Here is a 21573-nt window from a genome sequence, read left to right as displayed (position 1 = left end):
TGTTGCTGTGGTTACAGTAGCTTGCAGAGGATGCAGAATGCTGTGCTTAAATAATACCCCCCCCCCCCCCCCCACACCACCCCTAAAAAAAACTAAAAAAAAACACATTAGCATGCCATGTCTGTGGCTGTAAAATTTCCATTGCTAATTTTTACTGAACCCAAGGGTCATAATCCTAATTTAATTCCTAACCACATAAAACACAAGCCACTAGACCATCACGCTTATATTAGTCAAGGAATCTAAGTATATTACACATGGTATCAAATTTCTTCATACTAAAACAACAGTCTAAGAAATATCTACTGGTACAACCTACAGAATTAGCTCAATGTACTATCTGTCATTTTAAGTTAAAGCTTACTTTTAGAATGACCAATTTATGTTTGAATTTCTAAAAAACACAAAATATATAGCGAACCAATAGTATGTAACAAATCTGTAATGCTCAGCAACCTACCAGCAATGAATCGTTGATTAAGCTTTCCATTTCTTGTGGAGAAAAGTGTGGAGTTGAAACAACTGTTTCAATTAGATGTAGTGTGACATTTTCAAGACTGGGAAGGTAGCGCAACCAGAGGCCAATGATTACTGTTTCCTGCAGCCCAATCTTCTTCCTTTTAAAACAAAAAAGCAATTATTAAAAGATTAAAAATAAAATGGTGACTATGACTGTAGGCCATATTCACGTAAAAAATGTTTTTTCTTGTTAGTTTAGACTTCCTGCTCATGAAGTGTCAGTGAAGTGGCACTGGCTACAGTCCTGTGAGAACACCTCACTCCTGACCTGAACACACCGTGCCATTTAAAAAAAAAAATTAAATAAAATAAAGGTAACATTCCCACTCGTGGATCATTTTAATTAGCAGTTTTTAAACTATACATAGCCTGGATAAACAGCGGTCGGAAATTCAGTTCAAAGCGACAGACAAGCAAACCAAGTGCGAGAAGGAGAGTGGGTTGGGCGAGGGGAAGAGGGAATGGGCTCGCCCCAGGTCTGGCTGCCGGAGCGGGGCTGAAGCGAAGCTGAAGGGTCTTGTCTCCCAGAGAAAGCTGCAGCTCCTTTCACAGCAAAAAAGTAAATACATTAGGAAAAACAACCACGTAATAGGCCTAATATTTATTTAGTTATAAAACGAATGCTGAATAAGATGTCTGTCTTATAAAGTGCCAGACAGCTTTTCTTCAGTTCGGATACTGTATCAAAAGGGAGAGACAGAAACGGAAATTAGACTGAGAAGTTGTTTATAGTTTGAACAACACCGGTACTGTATTTACTGTAGATATATTGCATGAATCACTAGTATAGGGAATTGGGGGACATGCTGTAGGAGCGTTATATCCGAGGCACGTTATAACTGAGAGCCTCATTAGAGTGCACTCATTTTGTGTCATTATTGTCTTGTCCAACTAGCATTTCTTCTGGCATTTAATTTCTGTATTGTCATTACCTGTATGTGTTTTATGTGCATAAGCCAACAGCTGAATTACTATACTGTTTTTCCTTTACCCTAGTCCACCTTACTATACGAAACAAACATTTGAAGCTCAGACCATTTTAGTAGCCATACAAATTGGGCAAATCACATTTAATTGGTTATTAAATAACATGAATTGTATCTGTCTTTCCCTGCCCATTGTACATATTACCACTGTTTGGGTCATATCTTCTAAGTGCTTATTAGAAGCTTAATTGGTAACATTAATTAATTTAGTGTACAGTTAGAACAAAAAACAGGAGGGACACCAGCCCTCCAGGACCAGGGTTGGAGACCTCTGTTCTAAGGGACTAACCAGAGATGCCCCCCAACCCCCATCCCCTACTTGGGTTGGTTAACCGACATAAAATACTGTACCACACAGCAGCTGATATCAGTTTTCAAAAACCCAGGACTCAATGTTCACATATTTCACCTGTAGGCGAAATGTAGAAAGGGTAATTCAAATCAGTTCTATGTGCTGTGAGCTACAACATGAAAGAAAAGAATGCTGTGGCTTTCATCAGATTCCACAGTGAATCTAATACGGGGATGTGGTTTTGCATATGTGGGTGAGAACAGAAGAAGATTAAAACACTAGAGTGAGGCAATGACATAGTAGGAACTGAACTAGAAGTTTGTTTTTGTGATGTTTAAATTAAATTAAATGCAAGAAGAAAGATTTGTTTGCACAAGGAAAACAACAAACATGACTTTATAAAGAGCTTTGTTCAGTAAAAACCACCAAGTTAAATTAAACTAAAGTCATAAAAACAAATAAAAGAAACCGAGCGCTGAAAAACTTTGCTTCGTGAAATACCAGACATTTTAAACATGATTTTAACATGACAAGTTTTCACTAACCTAGGCTCAATCACAATGGCAAATAAAATCTATTTGCAATCTTTAAAGACTTCGATGATAAAAGTGTATTATGTAATAAATATACTGTAGTATTGCATTTCCTTAGTGCGTGTTGCGCATCCCAGTTTTCTTTAAAGAGACGGTAAGAATGATAGACTTGCTAAGATTTAATATTAAAGATCACTTTCACTGTCTTGGGAAAACATACAAATGCTCAGCATTCTGGCATAGTTTCTTACAAAGTACATTTGGGCTGAAACTGGATGTTTTAAGCCACTCTGTATTTTCCCCACACACTATTGTGTGTACAATAAAATCTGTATTAATGGCAACATGCTCTAAATAGCCAGTAAACACCAGAACATATACAGCTATGGCCAAAAGTTTTGCATCACCCTGTAGAATGAACAAATTATGAATAATGTTACATTAATATTTTGAATTACATACCGCTTTGTAGTTTTCCATATAACTAGGGCTCTGCATTTTTCACTTGTTTTTTAACCTGTAATTTTGGCACGTAGTGAGCAACCATTAAACAATCATCTCATTACGTTAACATCTGAAAAAATTGATTACATTTTCTTGATATCTGGGCACAAATATATATTTCGTCAACAGTAGAGACTATATAGATATATTTTTTAATAGATTTACCATTTCTGGCACCGATCCCTGAACCGTACTGATATTATAACCATTTATTGGAATCTGGGCATTTGATAGATTCTGTAACATATGTATCCAGATGAAGAAACACTTCTTTCAGCATCCACAGAATTGGTAACAACTGACAAATATATTTTAGCCTTGCTAAACTGGGAAATAATTCTTCTGCATTTCTCCAAAATTTGGTCAAAGAAATTCCACTACCGCTTTCTTTTGCATATGTTTGATATCCCTCCATTTCTGATTTACAGTAAGCACCACACCCTGGAATAGAATCTATCAGGAGGTGTTCTGTATCCAAACTACAATCATGTTGTGGGTCTAAAATCCTTACTGCCTTCAGAAACTTGTGAGCTCGTTAAATAAAACATGGTTTTATTCTGCATTGACCAGGGTTGTAGTAACTTATCAATTTTTCAATTTTTTTTTTGTAAAGTTTCAACACCACACTTTCTTTATTCTGCCATCTGTGCTGTGCAGCTCTTATGCCAGTGCTCGGTATGTATTTATTAATTCTGCAACTTTATTCTACGTTTAATGAATTGTAATGTTATGGCTTTCAAAATGAGTTATACCCATCAGTGTGCAGCACACCAGGCAGACATTGCTGCGTGCAATCTCTCAAATAAATGCTTTTTGAGTTTATTGGTGCATCTATTTGTTCTAAAACAGCAAGTCTCGAGGTAAGCCTTTTCTTTAAACGCATCAATTTCTATAATGGCAATAAGTGTTCCTTGTAATTAGGGGGTGTTTTGTAATTAGCCAGAATTTTATGGGTTGATTACTTAACTATTCTTTTGATCAGTTTAGCCGGAGTGGTTACACAGACATCTGGAGGCTTAGGACTGAATTGCAGGTTTAAAAAAAAAAAAAAACTATAGAAAAACATAGAGACCTACATATAATCGACAACAACTGAAAAAATGTGACCATTTCAAAATCTAACATGAAATACTGTACTGTTATGGTGTGTGTGTGTGTATATATATATATATATATATATTTTTTTTTTTTTAATTATGTCTCAATCCTAAAAGTCTAGATGATACAAAACCTTGTACTCACTGCAGCAGTGCTGTGCCAACAGCTTTTAAGAAGTCTGCACTGAGTGTCTCTCCTGAACCAGATTCACAGCACGTAAGCAGGGCTTCGATTAAGGGAGCAGCTTCCAAACAAGTGACAAGAGGTATACAGAAAACTGACAGACTGTGCAGTCTATCAGGTGTAAACCTGGAAAAAACAGTATGTATCCTTTATAAAAATCTAAATGTACATGTTTACATCATAATACACTACACAGAATATCAACTAGTACTGTTAATGCCTTTGAAATGGAAGATCCTGTGTTTTATTTCCAGCTGAGACTAGCCTACTATACAAAAAGATATAACATAAATATTCCTGGGCAAGTTCATGGACAAATCTGTTTACCCCATATTACCTTAGTAATGTTCAACTGAATCTCCTTACAGTTTAGGAATGCTGTTTGTGAAACGTAGTAGAGATATTTCTTCATAGAGTTTACCTCCAAATGTAGCATTGATTGTTTCAAGCTCTTGATAGTCTACTTATTACTTACTCTTTATTAGATTTTATTTTCGTCAGAAGATAAATGTGTGTTTATTTGTGGAATAACATGTGTGTTTATTTGTGGAATAACATTGGGGATGTTAGGTAATAGTGTATCTGCAATGCTCACCTCTTAGGCATGTGAATTCCATTACAGCAGCTTTCTCTTAGCTCTGTCACTAATGATGAAACCATCTGTAAAGAAAAATCCAATGGCACGTTAAACACACACTCTGGGGGAAACGGTGGCAGAATTTTAACTTTGCTATCTGACTTGCACATTTCTATTTCTTTTACATCAAAGAAAATATATATATATTCAGATCCTCATGTTGTAAAATTCCAAAATGACGTAATTAAACATCTCACTTTTAAAGCCATATGAAATTAAATTTCTTAGTTATGTAAATTTGGGGATCTGGATGAAGTTACATTTTATAAGCATTTTTTTTTTTTTTTTTTTTTTAAATCCTACTTACACATTTCACTACATTTGAATGATATTCCTCCGATGTATATCCCAGAATCTGAATGAAGGAATTGTTCTCTGTCTCAGTCTCAGAGTCCGAAATAAGATGACGTATCAAGCTCTAAAAAGAAGAGGAGGGATTAGATTAATACAAGTGTAAAGTTTTAATAAGGAGAAAATGACTCTTCCTGGAAACCACCTCTCTCAAAAGAATGGTTTAAAAATGACCAGTTTATAAAAAGTATGATCATGTTTTGATTTAGTTCATTCTGTAGCGTGCGTGGGAGTAGGGGTCAGGGCTGGTGGGTGACGCATTCTAAACATCAAGACATAAGCCAGATATCTGTTTGCCACATTGGTGTAAGTGGTGGGATGCAGGTACCCAGGCATGCTCTTGGAACCCTGTAGCCTGGTGAGCAAGTCCGAGGGCAGACTTGAGGCTGGCAGGGGAGAGTGTAGTGTGCACAGGGGTAGGGGTCAGGGCTGGTAGGTGACGCAATCTAAACACATAAGCTCGATATCTGCTCCTTCAAGGGAGCCCAGCTCTTTAGTACAGCAGTATCGGCACTATGTTTCAAAGCGGGAGGTCCTGGGTTTGCGTCCGACCTCCGTCTGTGAGAAGCTCCTGCCTGCGGGAACCGAGGTTCACCACAATACTATATATTCATGCACTCCCATTGTTTAACCTATCTATCTCTGTCAGGTTGATTATGGGTTTGCACCTGTACCTCGAAAAAACAAATGGGTTTGCACCTGTACCTCAAAAAAACAAATGAGTTTGCACCTGTACCTCGAAAAAACAAATGGGTCTGTACCTGTACCTCGATAAAACAAATGGGTTTGCACCTGTACCTCGATAAAACAAATGGGTTTGCACCTGTACCTCGATAAAACAAATGCATTTGCACCTGTACCTCGATAAAACAAATGGGTTTGCACCTGTACCTCGATAAAACAAATGGGTTTGCACCTGTGCCTCGAAAAAACAAATGGGTTTGCACCTGTGCCTCGAAAAAACAAATGGGTCTGCACCTGTACCTCGAAAAAACAAATGCATTTGCACCTGTACCTCGAAAAAACAAATGGTTTTTTACCTGTACCTCAAAAAACAGGACCTATTTTAATTATTTTATTAGCGAAAGGGTTTTAAATTGGTTTGTGACAAAATCTAATGAAACTGTGCATATGTAATAACTTACATTATTTGAACAGCAGAATTGATTAACAATGTATTTGCATACAGACACTACTGTTTTTGTTTACAAAATGCTTTTGCAAATATCCATAGATTCAATGCCTTTTGGTTTAATGCAATGCACTAAAGTGTGTGGTGTACAATCATGCACACCTTTAAATGTGCATCAATAAAATGTACAATGTAGTAAAGTTTATTTTAACAGCAAGGTAAACAATGAACCACCTTCACCACTTCCCATGAGGTTATTGTTGTTATTACAGTTCTACGGGACTGGATTGTATTTCATAACTTTTTGGACTGACATTTCCACTTTTATCGATTGAAAAAATAAAACTACAGCACAGAGACAGCAGGCTGGTTTTAGTTTGGAGCAGCTAATCTTGCACATCCTTGTCTGCCCTCTAGTGGTCTTCAGTGCTGCTTTCAACTGTAACTAAATTCTGTAGTTGAGTAGGTAAATTCTTAACATAGGAATATGACAATTCATGGGAGGGGCCTAAAGCTTGATTTTCATGACAAACAATACATCTGAGGTTAATTATATTTCCAACAAAGATGGCTGACCAACCACTTTGGATTTTTTCTCCAGAAATTCCCAAACTGATTTATGCTTTTCCATAGATTATCTAAATTACACAAAAAAAAAAGCAACCGAACAACTATTAATTTTTTTATTGGGACATTGTTTATAATAAAATATGGCTAATACACGCTTAAAAAGAGTAAGTAGCGGGGTTCCGAGAAATATAGCGTTACACAGTCCCAAATGTTACTACAAATGTTTAAATAACGTGCTTGTAATTTGTCCTTATAACTTTAAAGTCTGTTTCAAAACTCTTTACAAAAATGCTCACTCTAGCACTGGGGTTTAAGATCTGTCCTGCAAAAAAATAAACACATAACAAGTGCTCTGGCTTTTCTGTTCCATACCACATCATGGATTGTTATTGCTGTGTTATCTGTTTGACAATGTGGGCAATAATCCTTACACTATCAGCGCACTAGAGCGGACATTTTGAAAAGAGCTTTGAAACAGACTTTAGTTATAAGTGTAAAAAGTTGTCAGGATGTTAACAATGAAAAGAAAAATCACAGGTACGTTATTTAAACAGTTGTAGCAACACGTAGGGATGTGTAATGCTATATTTTTTTAAAATCCCGCTACTTACTCTTTAAGGTGAATGAAAATGACAACAGTTTGTAGCCTAGTGGTTGAAGATCAGGACTTAGAGATAGCTAAGCTACAAACTCCCCCCACAGCGTGTCTTACTCCACCTACACATGTACATATTATACTTAAAAAAAAGTACCAACCAGCTTTGTTATGTGGCATTTCAACTGTGCTGTTATGTGTTAGACAAATACATAATACAGGGTATGAACATATTCCATTTTACATCATTTTACTATGTTTTTTTTTTTTTTTTGGGGGGGGGGGGGGGGGGGGTTTAAAATACCTTACACACACTGTTTATACAATCCATTCCAAGACTAGGATGCTGACAACACAATTCAAAAAATTTCCACACTCGCATCCAATCATAACAAAGTCAAAACAGCCTCTCTCTCCCTCCCTCCTTCTCTTTCATTCTTTCCCTTATTAATTCCAGCAACAGAAATACATTTTTAACATCCAAGAATAGGAACAGATAATGCTGGTCAAGTAAATAACTTAAAGATTTGTTACAGATTTTGTGGGGGGGGGGGTCTACTTATTGTAACATCTCATTCGACCATCACGTTGTTTGCAGACATAACAAAATTGTGCCAATATGTACAGTGTCGTGTCACTACGTGGAGCTTGCCGACACTGTGTGTGTTCACTTTAGCATTATTTACCACAAAATGTCATTGCCATCTGCTTGAAATTACTTTAACCAGATTACTGCTTGGGTATGGCTTTTGTTGTAGATTCCATAGAATACAGTAAGCACACTCCCAAAGAAAATCTAAATTATAACCTTCTGTTGTGGCAGAATTAGACGACCAAAATGCACATTTCAAAAAATATGTCAAAACACAACACATTTGTCTAAATTACTGTCAGCTTAATTTGAGGAGCTTTTCCTGAAACCGGTAAGTGTTAAACATGGCTTTAGGCTGGGCTTGAGAAACAGATCTCTACTAAGACTAATGACTGTACTAATGAAGATTGTTTATTTAAATGTGGATGCATACTGTAGTAAAACGCGCTGCTAAACAAGTAACATAATCCTCTGGCATAGAATAAGAATTAGCAATTAGATTTTTAAATCACATATGTATTTACGTACAACTGCTTTCACTAGATCCCCATTGTTGTCACGTTGTCAACTGGAACCTTGAGCAAGGTACTTTACCTAGATTGCTCCAGTAAAAACCCAACTGTATAAATGGGTAATTGTATGTAAAAAATAATGTGATATCTTGTAACAATTGTAAGTCGCCCTGGATAAGGGCGTCTGCTAAGAAATAAATAATAATAAAATAATAATAATAATGAAAAAACAAAACCCCAAACCTCTTACAAAACCAAGATCTCATGTTTGGGATGGTCAGACCTACACAAGAACCCAAAGCTCTATTAGATGAAAGTCACTCAACATAAGTAACCCAGGAAGTGTTCATATTGAACCCAATGGCCTTCTTTAAATCAAGGATGGACAATTACAAAGACTTGTGCTACTGTAGTTCAGCCCACACAGATTCTAAGTGGACGACTTCCAAAGTTTGAAGTACCATGTGTTTGTCACAAAGGAAAAACATGAAACATGGACGACAGTCAGATGTGGAAGGAAGACCCTGGCAAATCTTGTAACTCCATATTTAGCATAATTGCTCAAAAAGACTCCCAGATTGCAGTTCTCTTGGCTTTTCTTCCCTGGAGACTCATTGGGAATGTTCCATTCCTCTTTCAGTACACACTGTCAATCCCCACTGACTGCGTATCAATCAAAGTTATCTTCTAGAGCAACAGTTGCTGCTTTTATTAAGTCTCTTTAGAGACAATTATTTTCATCAACTATGAACGGATAGTTTCTTGCAGTTGTGAAAATAAACTGCAAAGCAAATAAAACAAATGCTTGCGACATGCAGTCACAGTCTGAATCAAACAGCATTGTCTCATACTACAAAACACAGGGCTATATTTTCAAAGCGTTTCTTCCATTCTTTATTTAAACAATCATGTTCATGTTACAAAATGAAAAACAAAACACAGTGAGGATTAAGATGACTTGAAATCTCCACTGTGAATGCCTGCAGATTGGGACCACCCACACAATGTGAAGCACAGTGATTAAAGGGAAATCAGTGTTCTAATTTCTGCCAATACTGTCTGCTCAATTCAGTAATTATAATATTAACATTCTTATCTTAATCTGTTGCATGTGTTGCGGCAAGTCCGCTCTTTATATCTACGACTTAACTACCAAACAATCATGTTGACAGTTATTTTTAATCTTGTACCAATGCAATATATTAACGCAACAAAAATGAGTTGGTTGTAATGTCAGTGTTCTCCCCTAGGTGGCTGCCTAATGTCAAATAAACAATGATATACCAGTATTATGAATTACGGTTTTGCTTTCCATTTTAAAATTCTTCTTCTCTTGTTTTTAGTTTTTTCAGTTATAAATTAGAATAGTTGAAATATATGTGTGTATATATATATATATGTGTGTGTATATATATATATATATATATATATATATATATATATATATATATATATTGATGTAAAGCTGGTACATTCATATCTCAGAGAAACTGGAGAGGAACGGGACATTAAAGACATTCCTGTCAATGACTCAAAATTTAAATCACTCAACACCCACAATACGTGATTTTTAGGCACTTTTAACAAATCTGTCACTGTGAAGATTTACAATCATCCTTCACCAATGGAAGCACCAACCAAGCGAGTGACAAATCTTCAACTCTGACAGCGACTAATTAAAAAAAAAACATAACCAATTGAAACACATTTTCCTTAAATTTTTTTCTATTTTGCAGTTCATTATCTACCCAGTTTAATTCACAGTTCCTGAATTATCAAAAAGAAAATTATATTTAAGATTCTTTAATATTGACTTAATGTACGTTATTATTATTCATTAAATTCACTTGCAATTTGAACCTTAACGCCACCGGTTTCTTGTCTTTTTTTATTACAGACACTAATATCCATGTATTATAAAAAATAATAGATGGGCTTCAGTGAGTTAAAGGAAAATAATTCCATCTCGGGATTCCGTGACAGTTTATAAACTACTCGATCTAACGGTCTCGTAGTTTATGACGTCACATAAACCCTGGATGGAATTATTTTCCTGTAACTCACTGAAGCCAATCTATTATTCTAAATATATTCCCAGTAAACCAAAGAACATTTTACTGGGAAAACAGATTTGAAGGTTTGAAACTGGAGCAGAACGGTCGAGCACAACACCATTTTAAAGGAATTATTTATTTTTCCTCTCTATTTGGAACGAGACACTGCAAGAAAAAGATAGAAGTCCCATTAAGAGCAATTGTGTAAGGTGACAATACTGTAAATACAGGGCTCTGCGGTGCACCCCAACACTGTTGGTTCAACCATCAATTTTATTTAAGGAACATGTGTGGCACCACTGCTTTCGTGACCTAAAGCATGGATCAACTGAATTTTTTCCATAATAACAATAATGATAAACATTTGTCAGACTAATCCAATGTTAACATTAGCAATTATATCAAATAACATCAGTAGGTAATCCCACACAGATGGTGAAGATGAGATTTCTTGTAAAATAAAAAATAAGTTGGCAAAGATGTTGTTGGTAATAGTTATTTTGTTGCTGCCAGATTGTGTGGCTTTTGTGAGATATTTTAATTGCACCTATTATATATATGTGCAACGTGGATGACACAAACGCAAGCTATAGTAAGCCTGTTATTCATAAATATGAAGCAGATTTGTTGCCAAAATAGTGCAGTTGATTTTACTGTTGCAGATTGCAGAATGTCAGATGATGAAAACCATTCTGCAGCAAGGAAGTATTTATGAAAGTAAACACAGCAGCTAATTATTATTATTATTTATTTCTTAGCAGGGCGACTTACAATTGTTACAAGATATCACATTATACATTGTTTCACATTATACAGATATCACATTATTTTTACATACAATTACCCATTTATACAGTTGTTTTTTTTTTACTGGAGCAATCTAGGTAAAGTACCTTGCTCAAGGGTACAACAGCAGTGTCCCCCACTGGGGACTGAACCCACAACCCTCCGGTCAAGAGTCCAGAGCCCTAACCACTACGCCACACTGCTAATATGTGCTTCACATTGCGTTTGGTGCAAATTAACTAGGTGCTTTTCTGAAAGCTCAATATTCTTAATTAATCGATTTATTTGAATGTATTAAGTAAACATTTCAGTTCAACTTACTGCAGGTGGTTTAAATGTTAGTATTTTTAAATAATTTGTGCCAGCTACCTTAGTGTATTTGATCACTTAGACAACCTTGATCAAACATGTTCTGAAAAATCTCCATATGGAAGTTTTTTTTTTATTTTTTTTTTATTTTTCAAAGCACCCTGAACCAAGTTCTCTTTCTAGTTATTTAATAATTTTTTATTTTTTAAAAGTTGCAGGTCATAAAACATCTGTTTTGATGTTAATTACAAAGCCTTTCTACTAGAATTAGAAGAATTCCATTTTTATTTCATTTGGTAATATTTTAATGTGCAAAGGTGTAATGTTGTTGATCATAAACCATCTGGTTGCTTTTTTTAGACTAAAGCCCCTTTCACATCTGTGTCCCAGTGACCCACCTCACGATGTGGATCGACATGCTTTGTCCCGGGCTGAGTGAGACAAAATGCATGACGACCGTTCACAAGCCGATGAACTGGGCAGATGACATGACAAATGACATTTATTAGAGAAAAGTGTGAGGTACTGCACGCAGGCAATAAAAATGTGCATTATAAATATCATATGGGAGATACTGAATTTGAAGAAGGAACCTATGAAAAAGACCTAGGAGTTTATGTTAACTCAGGAATGTCTTCATCTAGACTACTGTGTTCAGTTCTGGTCACCTTGTTACAAAAAGGATATTGCTGCTCTAAAAAGAGTGCAAAGAAGAGCAACCAGAATTATCCCGGGTTTAAAAGGCATGTCATATGCAGACAGGCTTAAAGAATTGAATCTATGCAGTCTTGAACAAAGAAGACTACGCGGCGATCTGATTCAAGCATTCAGAATTCTAAAAGGTATTGACAATGTCGACCCAAGGGACTTTTTCGACCTGAAAAAAAAAACGAGGACCAGGGGTCACAAATGGAGATTAGATAAAGGGGCATTCAGAACAGAAAATAGGAGGCACTTTTTTACACAGAGAATTGTGGGGGTCTGGAACCAACTCCCCTGTAATGTTGTTGAAGCTAACACCCTGGAATCCTTCAAGAAGCTGCTTGATGAGATTCTGGGATCAATAAACTACTAACAACCAAATGAGCAAGATGGGCCGAATGGCCTCCTCTCGTTTGTAAACTTTCTTATGTTCTTACAAATAGTCACGCCGCATGAATGTCTCACTTCCGCAAGGAAAATTTCTTTTTATTCTGTTTTGCCTTATTTTTGTTGATTGAGACACAGCATGAGCCAGACTGCAGCAGGGATGAAGAGACATTTGCTCTAATCAACATTTGGGCCAATGGTTCAATCCAGAGAAGCTTGAATGGAAGCACCCGCTAACAATCTGCTTCCGGGTCACTGATACGCGCATTGTGTACTTGCGTCTGTCAACCAGGGCAACCCTGCTTTATCAAAAGCAGTGTGAAATCACGTAGCCAGCCCACATGACACCGGGTCCTGACCCGGGTAGGTTCCTACCTGGGTAGAGCATGCCAGCATGAAAGGGGCTTGAGTTGGTTGAAAAATATTAGGTTTTTATGTAAATAATCCTTCTCCCATCTGTTACACACCAGGTTTTGCAGCTCTAACAATATGATTACAGCACTGTTTGTAGTGAAAGCCGCGTTTTTAAATGCAGTAGCAGAAATACTATCCTTCTCTGGACCGTTGAAACATCACTCATTCCTGCAGAGAATTAATACAAATATTATTAAAAATTAGACAGCCAATGCACAGCAAAAGAGATCTATTTTTGCACTTTTACCTCTTCTATGTTTTACATATTACTCCTTGTAACAAGCTCGATGGTTGCCTTACCCCTCCATTGGCATTGACATATATTTCAAGTAAAATATGTGGATATTTGGTCTGCCTCGGAAGTAAGCATGTGGATCCTTGCCATAAATACACAACAAAAATGATGCATTTTGACCAGCAGCTCAGGACTGGCATTAGGGATCTGTACAATCAGCCCCAGCCCCAGCTGTAAACCAAAAACATCCAACACAAGTTATTTAGAGCACCTTGGACTCCTATTTCCCCAACCACAGAGCATCCACTCTGATATAGGGAGGAAGGGAGGATTGAGGATCGGCACTGGATTTCTCCGACACAATGCCAACTTTTTAAAATAGGGAATTAATGCTATTGCACATTTTATTATTATTATTATTATTATTATTATTAAATCCTCCCCTTACTGCATGATTAACAGAAGAAATGGTTGGCTGACTTTTTAGTTAGTTAGTTTTTTTTTTTTTTAATAATGATTTGTTAAATAAAACAATAATTACAAAATTCACAATTCAGGGGAGGGGAATTCCAGAATGGGTTAGTATTTTTCGATGGGGTCATGCTCAATCAACGTGTCTAATAAAATGATAAGTCCTTCATTGCATATGATGCCGATTGTGCCCTTTTCTTTTAAAATGTTGTTGAAAGAAAAATATCAAAATTGAACACATGTTTGTAAAAGGTTAGCCAAAATAAAAAAAATTAATTAAATAAAAAATTTGAAAACAGATCAGTTTAGGTTCGTTCTCATACCTGTATCCAGTCATTGGCTTTTAATTCGATGGCATTCTGTGGTTCAGCACTGTATAGACACCATAAACACTGCAGCAGAGTCCTTTGGCTCTCTTCTAGCAGGAAACAAAAGAAACAGTTGTGTAAGACAACTCCGAAAGGAGACTTTAGTATGCAGAGGTATAGAAAAAAACAAAGTGATTATCACATTAAACACACAATTTACAGTACTATATTTATAATACATGCCAGTCTTTAGAGTCCTTTCTGCTATCTAGAGCGAACAGACACGAATACCAGTAACATACTGTATAGCTAGGGCCAAAGTTTTGCATCACCCTATAGAATTAACTCATTTTGCTTTATAAAGTCGAATGAAACCTGCTGAATAATGTTATGTTAACATATTGAATTGCCTATCGCTTTGTAGTTTTCCATATAAAAATTTAAAAATGTGACATTTTGAAATCTCCATGAAATACTACTACTATTAAGGCTTCCAGTAGACTTTTGCAATATCATTTTGATTACATGTTAAATAACTATATATATATAAGGGCTCCCGAGTGGCGCATCCAGTAAAGGCGCTCCTCGCAGGATGTGCCCTATAGCCTGGAGATTGCTGGTTCGAATCCAGGCTATGTCACAGCTGACCGTGACCGAGAGTTCCTAGGGGGCGGCGCACAATTGGCTGAGCGCTGCCCGGGTAGGGAGGGCTTAGGTCGGCAGGGGAATCCACGGCTCACCGCGCATCAGCGACCCCTGTGGCCGATAGGGCGCCTGTGGCTCTGCAGCGGAGCCGCCAGATCTGTGTTGTCCTCCGGCACTATAGGTCTGGTAGCATTGCTGTGGATCTGCAGTGCGAAAAATGACGGCTTGGAAGGAGCACGTTTCGGAGGACGCGTGTTCCAGCCTCCGTTTCCTGAGTCGGCGCGGGGGTTGCGAGCGGTGAGCCGGGGATACAGATGATAATTGGGCATGCTAAATTGGGGTGAAAACCGGGGTAAAAATAATTGGCGATGACTAAATTAAAAAAAAACAAAAAAAAAACTATATATATATATATATATATATATATATATATATATATATATATATATATATATATATATATATATATATATATATCATTTTTATTGTCTTAATCCTAAAATTCTAGGTGATGCAAAACTTTAAGCTATAGCTGTACATCGCCCTGCCAAGGCTGTGTCATACTAAATTAGAACAATCTGCATCATGAAAGAGGAGATCACCATGACCTACATCCAAAACTTCAAACGCTCATGTAATCTAAACAAAATGTCCAATAGAAAATTGTTTAGATGTTTCTTCCTTTTTGAAACATCTGTCTACTGGACCTTGCTTCTTTAGTTTGATTCATTCTACTGCGCTAAGCAACTTAGTAATTGTGACTGAGAATACAAGAGCTTGGCAACTCCAGCGTTACTTACCATCCGCTACAACACATGGGTTCCAACAGAGTCTTCCAAGCAACTGACCAACAAGAGGAAATGTCTTTATGGCCGCAGTGGTGTTCTGCAACACAAAACAAACCCAGCAGACAATAACAATACTGTTTTTGAAATAAAACATTCCTGTACTGCCACAAAGCAGTTTTTTTTCCCTCTTAAAAACACATTACATATAATTTTGTGAGGTTTTCTGGATTTACTTCAAATAATTAAAGAGAGAAAAAAAATCTAAAGGGCACCACAAATTTAAATCACACAGTTCCACATGTGGCAGTTGTAATGTAAGCAATGTGCTGTACTTTAAAGAACAGTTCATTTACTTGTATGAGCCCGATTTTTCAACGGGCTTATTCACTGATGAGGATTATGTGATATATTCCTTACACCTAAACAGCAGGGTCAGTGGGATTCATCCTTCTGGCTTAGAACTAATTGAAAACCAACCAATTATTAAGTACCTTCAGCCTTCTAGGTACACAATGCATTTCTCATGAACTTTTAGATCATTCCTTTGAATCAAGATGTGGATTTCCTATATTTAGGGATTGTATAAATGCAAAATAAAGTCATAGCAAAGATCATTAAAGGGCCCCATTGTCCCCTGATCTGAAGTGACATTAAGTATGCCAAAAACCTTACCCAACTTTACAGTAGACTTGTCTTTTTAAAACTTAGGTAAACTAACATTTTTAACACAATTTAATAAGGCAAAGAGGGAAATTCTATGAAACTACATTGAAGGAACAGAACCAAGGTAAACTATAGCGGATCTTTGTTTTATCCCTTCAACAGGAATGAAACTGCATTTTTATTTGAAAGCAATTATTTTAAGATACCTGTATAATAACGTCCCTGATGATGTCACAATGCTTTATTGTTGACAAAACTTAAAATCTGATAGGAATGGTTACAAACAGGCCTCTTTTTAATGACTCACTAAGCCCTTGACAACCAGAATCTTTTTTTTCTTTCTTTTAGAAGTACCAGGAATTATAGCAACTTGATTGGCTAGTAAGTTTCATGTGACAAGGGGACTAATCAAGAATAAAGGGCTTCTTTCACAATAAATCAAGATTGCAGGACATACATTCTTGTTAACATTACCTTTGGATGGTCCCCAATCTGCAGCACTTGATCCAGCAATACATGAGGTTAAGAGGGTGATGTAGTATAGGCACAGTGCAAATAACTGTGAATGCAAAATTCAAACTGCATTGTGGTCAGGCAATTATTTTGCACTGTGCCCTATATAAGCTTAAGGGCAATGCAAATTGCTCAACACACACAAATAATGACCCGCAATTATGACAATGAGGGTCTCAATGCGCAGTGCGGTCTATTTAGCGGCCACACTTGCAGAGTTAGGAGTACAGAGACCAGTAGTCACTGTATGACATTTGGGGAGCACGAAAATAAAAAAAATTAAAAAATGTCAGACGAAGGGTAGCAAAGTCCTCTCGGCGCAAGGAAAAGAAAAGTTTTCTGAGAAGGAGCTGAGAGTCCTTACGGCCAAGGTCACTGTTCTTTGGCAAAAGCCTCAGCCAACATCAGTTTGCTAGTATCCTTAGAAAATGATATGTATTAGACTGCCCTTTTTAACATGACATCCAGGAATGTGACTAGCACTCTGGAAAAGGTGGATTGGGCTATCCCTCCAGACATTCCAACTGTGGTCTGAAAGGAACCAGAGGCTAAGTAGTGCAGAGGACACAGCACTTTCACATGTGCAGGGATAGCGGTCCCTAGATTGGTGCTGGGGTCTAGATCATCCCTCAATTCAGCTATGAGGTCAAGGATGACCTGTGGAGTGAGACAATAATGCTTTAGCACCACATCCTCCGACATCCCAAACAAAGTGACCCTGGGACTGAATATGCAGGGATTTCTTTGTCTTGCCCTTCTCCTCCGAACGTGTTCCTGTCTCTTCTCAACAAGATCCAAGTATCACCTCATCAGGAAGTGTACCACAGCAGCCATCCTGAAGCCAATGACGGGTCTCTGCAGGTGTGTGCTTTTATACAGCTCTTAGTTACTTGCGTCTACAATGCTTTGCACCTTGTAAGAAGAGGTGTAAAGTTTTTGGAGGGTCAGCAATTGCCTAAGTGCAAGGCAAAATCCTTACATCACATTATAATGTTTGAGCCTGCTTAGTATCCAGATCCCACCCAATTCCATGCTATTTCCTTCATTTGAATGCATTTCAATATAATTTTAATGGAGTAATGGCAAAGTGCAAATTTGATAGCGGGTGCAGAATACCAGGTGAACACCATTCTTTACATACGCCGCATTTCTAGCGGCCGGTAAAATCAGAGTTTTGCTAAACAGCAGAATTATGGGGGTTTTGTACCCGCAAATCACTTTGCGCGTATCCTAGCATCACCCACTAATGGTCAAAGTCTCTAAGCTACTATTATTTTACATTACATATTCACGAGTCTGTGGACTGCCTCTATTCTTTAGACAGTTATGTCAACTCACCATATGCTGCAACTTTTGGAAAATCTCCTGTAGGAAGTCCTTTAATTGTTGCAGGTGTAGGCAGACATCTTGTTGGGATGCCAAAGTGGTGGCCTGTCCCCACTCAACAGCTTTATTCTGCCAATACTCCAAGCAGAAAGCAGGAATGGTACTCTGCTGGGCCATACCACAAGCCACACACACACAAAGACTTCCAGTCAGATCTGAATGGGTACTTCAAGAACAGGGCCTCTCCAGCTAATAGCCAGGAAATCTGCGAGGCAAAAAAAAAAAATGAAGGTAATTTATTTCAGCTTTTTTTCCATTAAACAAAAAACTGTGCTAAATAGTTGTGAAAAAATAAAACAATAATAACCTTTTGTGCCAAGGCTGTAGTGACTACAGTTTTAATTAGAAAATTGCTTTTAAATGTGTTGCCCAGCTGGGGCTTAACTTGTTTCCATCTGAATTTATCATCACCAGTATTTCATTAGAAGAGCAGGGCTCAACTGTAACTTATACCAACTCCCTGCTGTAGCTCAAAAGTATTTCTAGCAAACTGGCATCACTAACAGCAAGAGTTTACCAGTAACATTTTCTAATAGTTTTATCACATGATGCCGGGACCAATATTTTACATATTTATATTATCCAGATTTCAAAAACATGTTTTGGCTGGCTAGAGCTTTCTACTGAAAAGTAATTCTTATAGGTTTTACCTTATACTGTAACATATTAAAGCTTGAGATAATGCATTTTTTGTTGTATAGTAACATATGAAAATCCACTGTCATTTACATGGATTTTATAAAGAAATTCCTAAATATATTTACAAAATATAGCGATACAAGATACAGTTGTACCATTGGCCTATCAATTTTTGAACACCATTTGTCTGTGCATCTTTTGGCAAACTGAGTTAATTAATAACAACAATGAATAACAACTGTCTTTCTTTGCATGTCAGTAGCATGGCTCGGCTCTGCAGTGGAAAATAATCCAGGCTCCCCTTAACCGCACCGTGAGTGCTCAGTACAGCTCCATTGTGGCTCGGTGTACAGTGGAAAAGAGTCAATAGAGGCATTGGAAAGAGTACAGAGCAGAGCAACACGACTAATTCCAGGATTAAAAAGGCATGCTATATGAAGATAGCTGAATCTATATAGCCTAGAAAGATGAAGAGTCAGAGGCGACTTAATAGAGGTATTTAAAATTGTCAACATGTTTAACAAAGTAACTGCTTAGAATTATTTTTCACAGGAGGTTACAGAAAACAGAACCAGGGGCCACGGGTGGAAGCTGAAAAAGGGCATATTCAGAACTGAGGGGAGGAGCTTTTTCACAGAAAGGGTGGTGAACCATTGAAACAGGCTGCCGGACAGAGTTGTTGAAGCAGAGATTATCGGATCCTTCAAGAAAAGTCTGGATGCTGTCATGAACAATGTTAAGAACATAAGAACATAAGAAAGGTCACAAACGAGAGGAGGCCATTCGGCCCATCTTGCTCGTTTGGTGTTATTGATCCCAGAATCTCCTCAAGCAGCATCTTGAAGGATCCCAGGGTGCCACACTGGCACCAAAGCGAGCGAGAATAGGTGGGCCAAAAGGCCTTTTCTCATTCTTGAATTTCTTATGTTCTTAAGTTCTAATACAATTAAAAAAAAATTCCATGTATGGCAAGCATGAAATATCGCTTGTGCCAAATGTCCTTATTTAGATGAATGAATCTTTTAATTAAATTGCAGTGTTGGCGCTAGACAAGAAAATGCATGTTCAAATGTTATATTGCAGGTCTAAAATGAATATTATATTTACAAATCTTACGTCTTGTCATGAGCAGGTACTGTAATCCCTTTCAAAATAAATGCATCTGTCATCCACAAAGCTCTCAAAAGTATTTAATACACGCAGCAGTCATACAAAGAAAAACACGTCTTTTTTTTTTTTTTTTTAACCCAGGATTCAGATCTTCAAGAGAAGAGCCTGTCAAAAAAGAATCCTTACAAAAAAATGTTATGTGCTTTTTTTGGTGAAACAAGATAGGACAGGATTTATATGTAGTGTATAATAGTTCGAGAGGTAAATCAGAAGTGTGGAATTCTTTTGGAATTACAGCGAATGAAAATAATGAACATGTGACTGGATTCGTTGCTTGTAAAACCTGTCATTATGTTTTTTGTGAACGACAGCCACAAAACTGGTACATCTCTGTGAAAGCACAGGTGTAGCTCCCTTTCAACTGGTGTCATGAAAGGAAGAGGTATTTTATAGTAAAGTAAGTAGAGATAGTTAATATGTTAGTGTTAAAATATATGCAGACCACTAGAGAAAGCTACCATGCTGTATAGCCTATTGTATAAACTCAGTCTTTGGAGAATGGTATCTGTGTGTGAATGTGAGCGCATGAGAGAGTCAGTTGACGCAGACAGTAGGTAAGCGACAAACACTTGCAGGTTCGGGTCGGGTTGCAGGTCTTATTAAAGCGGGTCACGGGTAAGAAGTCGGTGTTGCAGCGGGTTGCGGGTCCGTGTCGGAAGCGGGTTGTAAAAATCAGACCCGCGCAGGACTCTGCCAGTCCACTCAAATTGCCATTCACTGTAGTACTCCTATTACCCTAGACTACTACTGCTGCTGCTGTCGTTGTTGTTGGGGTCTCCTGGAGCTTACTAGAGCTGTAGTCATTGCAGGAACACATTAGTGTCACCCTGCACTTCTGTGGAGCTGCATGCATTGGTTAACTTAACAGCCTCATCAGCACTGCTAGTATTTTAAGTCATTTTTTTCCCCCCTCTGGGTCTTCCTCATGTCTTCAGGAGCTTCCTATGAGAAGCTTTTTCGTTTCTTGTAACTAACAGAATAGTCATTTTATGCAAGGTACATCCTCACCAACAATGACCTCTACTGCACTACATGATAAAGTAATAAAATTGCCCAAAAAAGCAAAAAGCATTGCACAACGGAACTCAAACGATGTGGCTTCTACGCAGTAATGTGAAACACAGTATATACTGTACCTCCAAACGTATGCCTATCACACCACAGCTCCATTTTTTGTTATCTTTAGAACCACTCATCCAGTTGTCATCATTTACACATCATAATGTGAGCTTTACAGAAAATTTACAGACACTCTATATGGACTGAATGTGCACCATTGCCACAAAGACTTGTTTTTGAAGGGATGTTATACATTTTTTTTTGGTTAGGTGCCATTTTGTATTGAGCTGTTCTGTACTGTTGTATGGGAGTGTGAGTTAATGTACGTTTCATAGGCAGGAAGTGATCAGAAAGTAGTCTCTGTTAAACCCGCTTATGAATAATGTTTGAAGACAAGATTATTATTATTATTATTATTATTATTATTATTATTATTATTATTTATTTAGCAGACGCCTTTATCCAAGGCGACTTACAGAGACCAGGGTGTGTGAACTATGCATCCACTGCAGAGTCACTTACAACTACGTCACACCCGAA

At 37.3% G+C, this 21573-nt stretch overlaps 1 protein-coding gene across 5 annotated transcripts in view; it reads right to left on the bottom strand.

Moving 5' to 3' along the window:
* LOC117411685 (Fanconi anemia group C protein) overlaps positions 1 to 21573 on the bottom strand; it is a 38421-nt gene that overhangs the window by 12068 nt on the left and 4780 nt on the right. For 4 of the 5 annotated variants that reach the window (XM_058993202.1, XM_058993212.1, XM_034019361.3 and 1 more), the window contains exons 2-8: positions 18118 to 18370; positions 15616 to 15700; positions 14186 to 14280; positions 5060 to 5170; positions 4711 to 4775; positions 4077 to 4241; positions 461 to 617 (exon numbers count right to left, since the gene is read on the bottom strand). In XM_058993202.1, the coding sequence (XP_058849185.1) occupies positions 461 to 617; positions 4077 to 4241; positions 4711 to 4775; positions 5060 to 5170; positions 14186 to 14280; positions 15616 to 15700; positions 18118 to 18282 (843 nt within the window). In that variant the 5' untranslated portion in view covers positions 18283 to 18370. The remainder of the gene's footprint in view (positions 1 to 460; positions 618 to 4076; positions 4242 to 4710; positions 4776 to 5059; positions 5171 to 14185; positions 14281 to 15615; positions 15701 to 18117; positions 18371 to 21573) is intronic. The other variant, XM_058993206.1, reaches the window with a different exon arrangement.

This window comes from Acipenser ruthenus, chromosome 2, assembly GCF_902713425.1.
Source record: "Acipenser ruthenus chromosome 2, fAciRut3.2 maternal haplotype, whole genome shotgun sequence".
In the NCBI taxonomy this organism is placed as follows: Eukaryota; Metazoa; Chordata; class Actinopteri; order Acipenseriformes; family Acipenseridae; genus Acipenser; species Acipenser ruthenus.
This window is presented reverse-complemented; position numbering and strand designations above follow the sequence as displayed.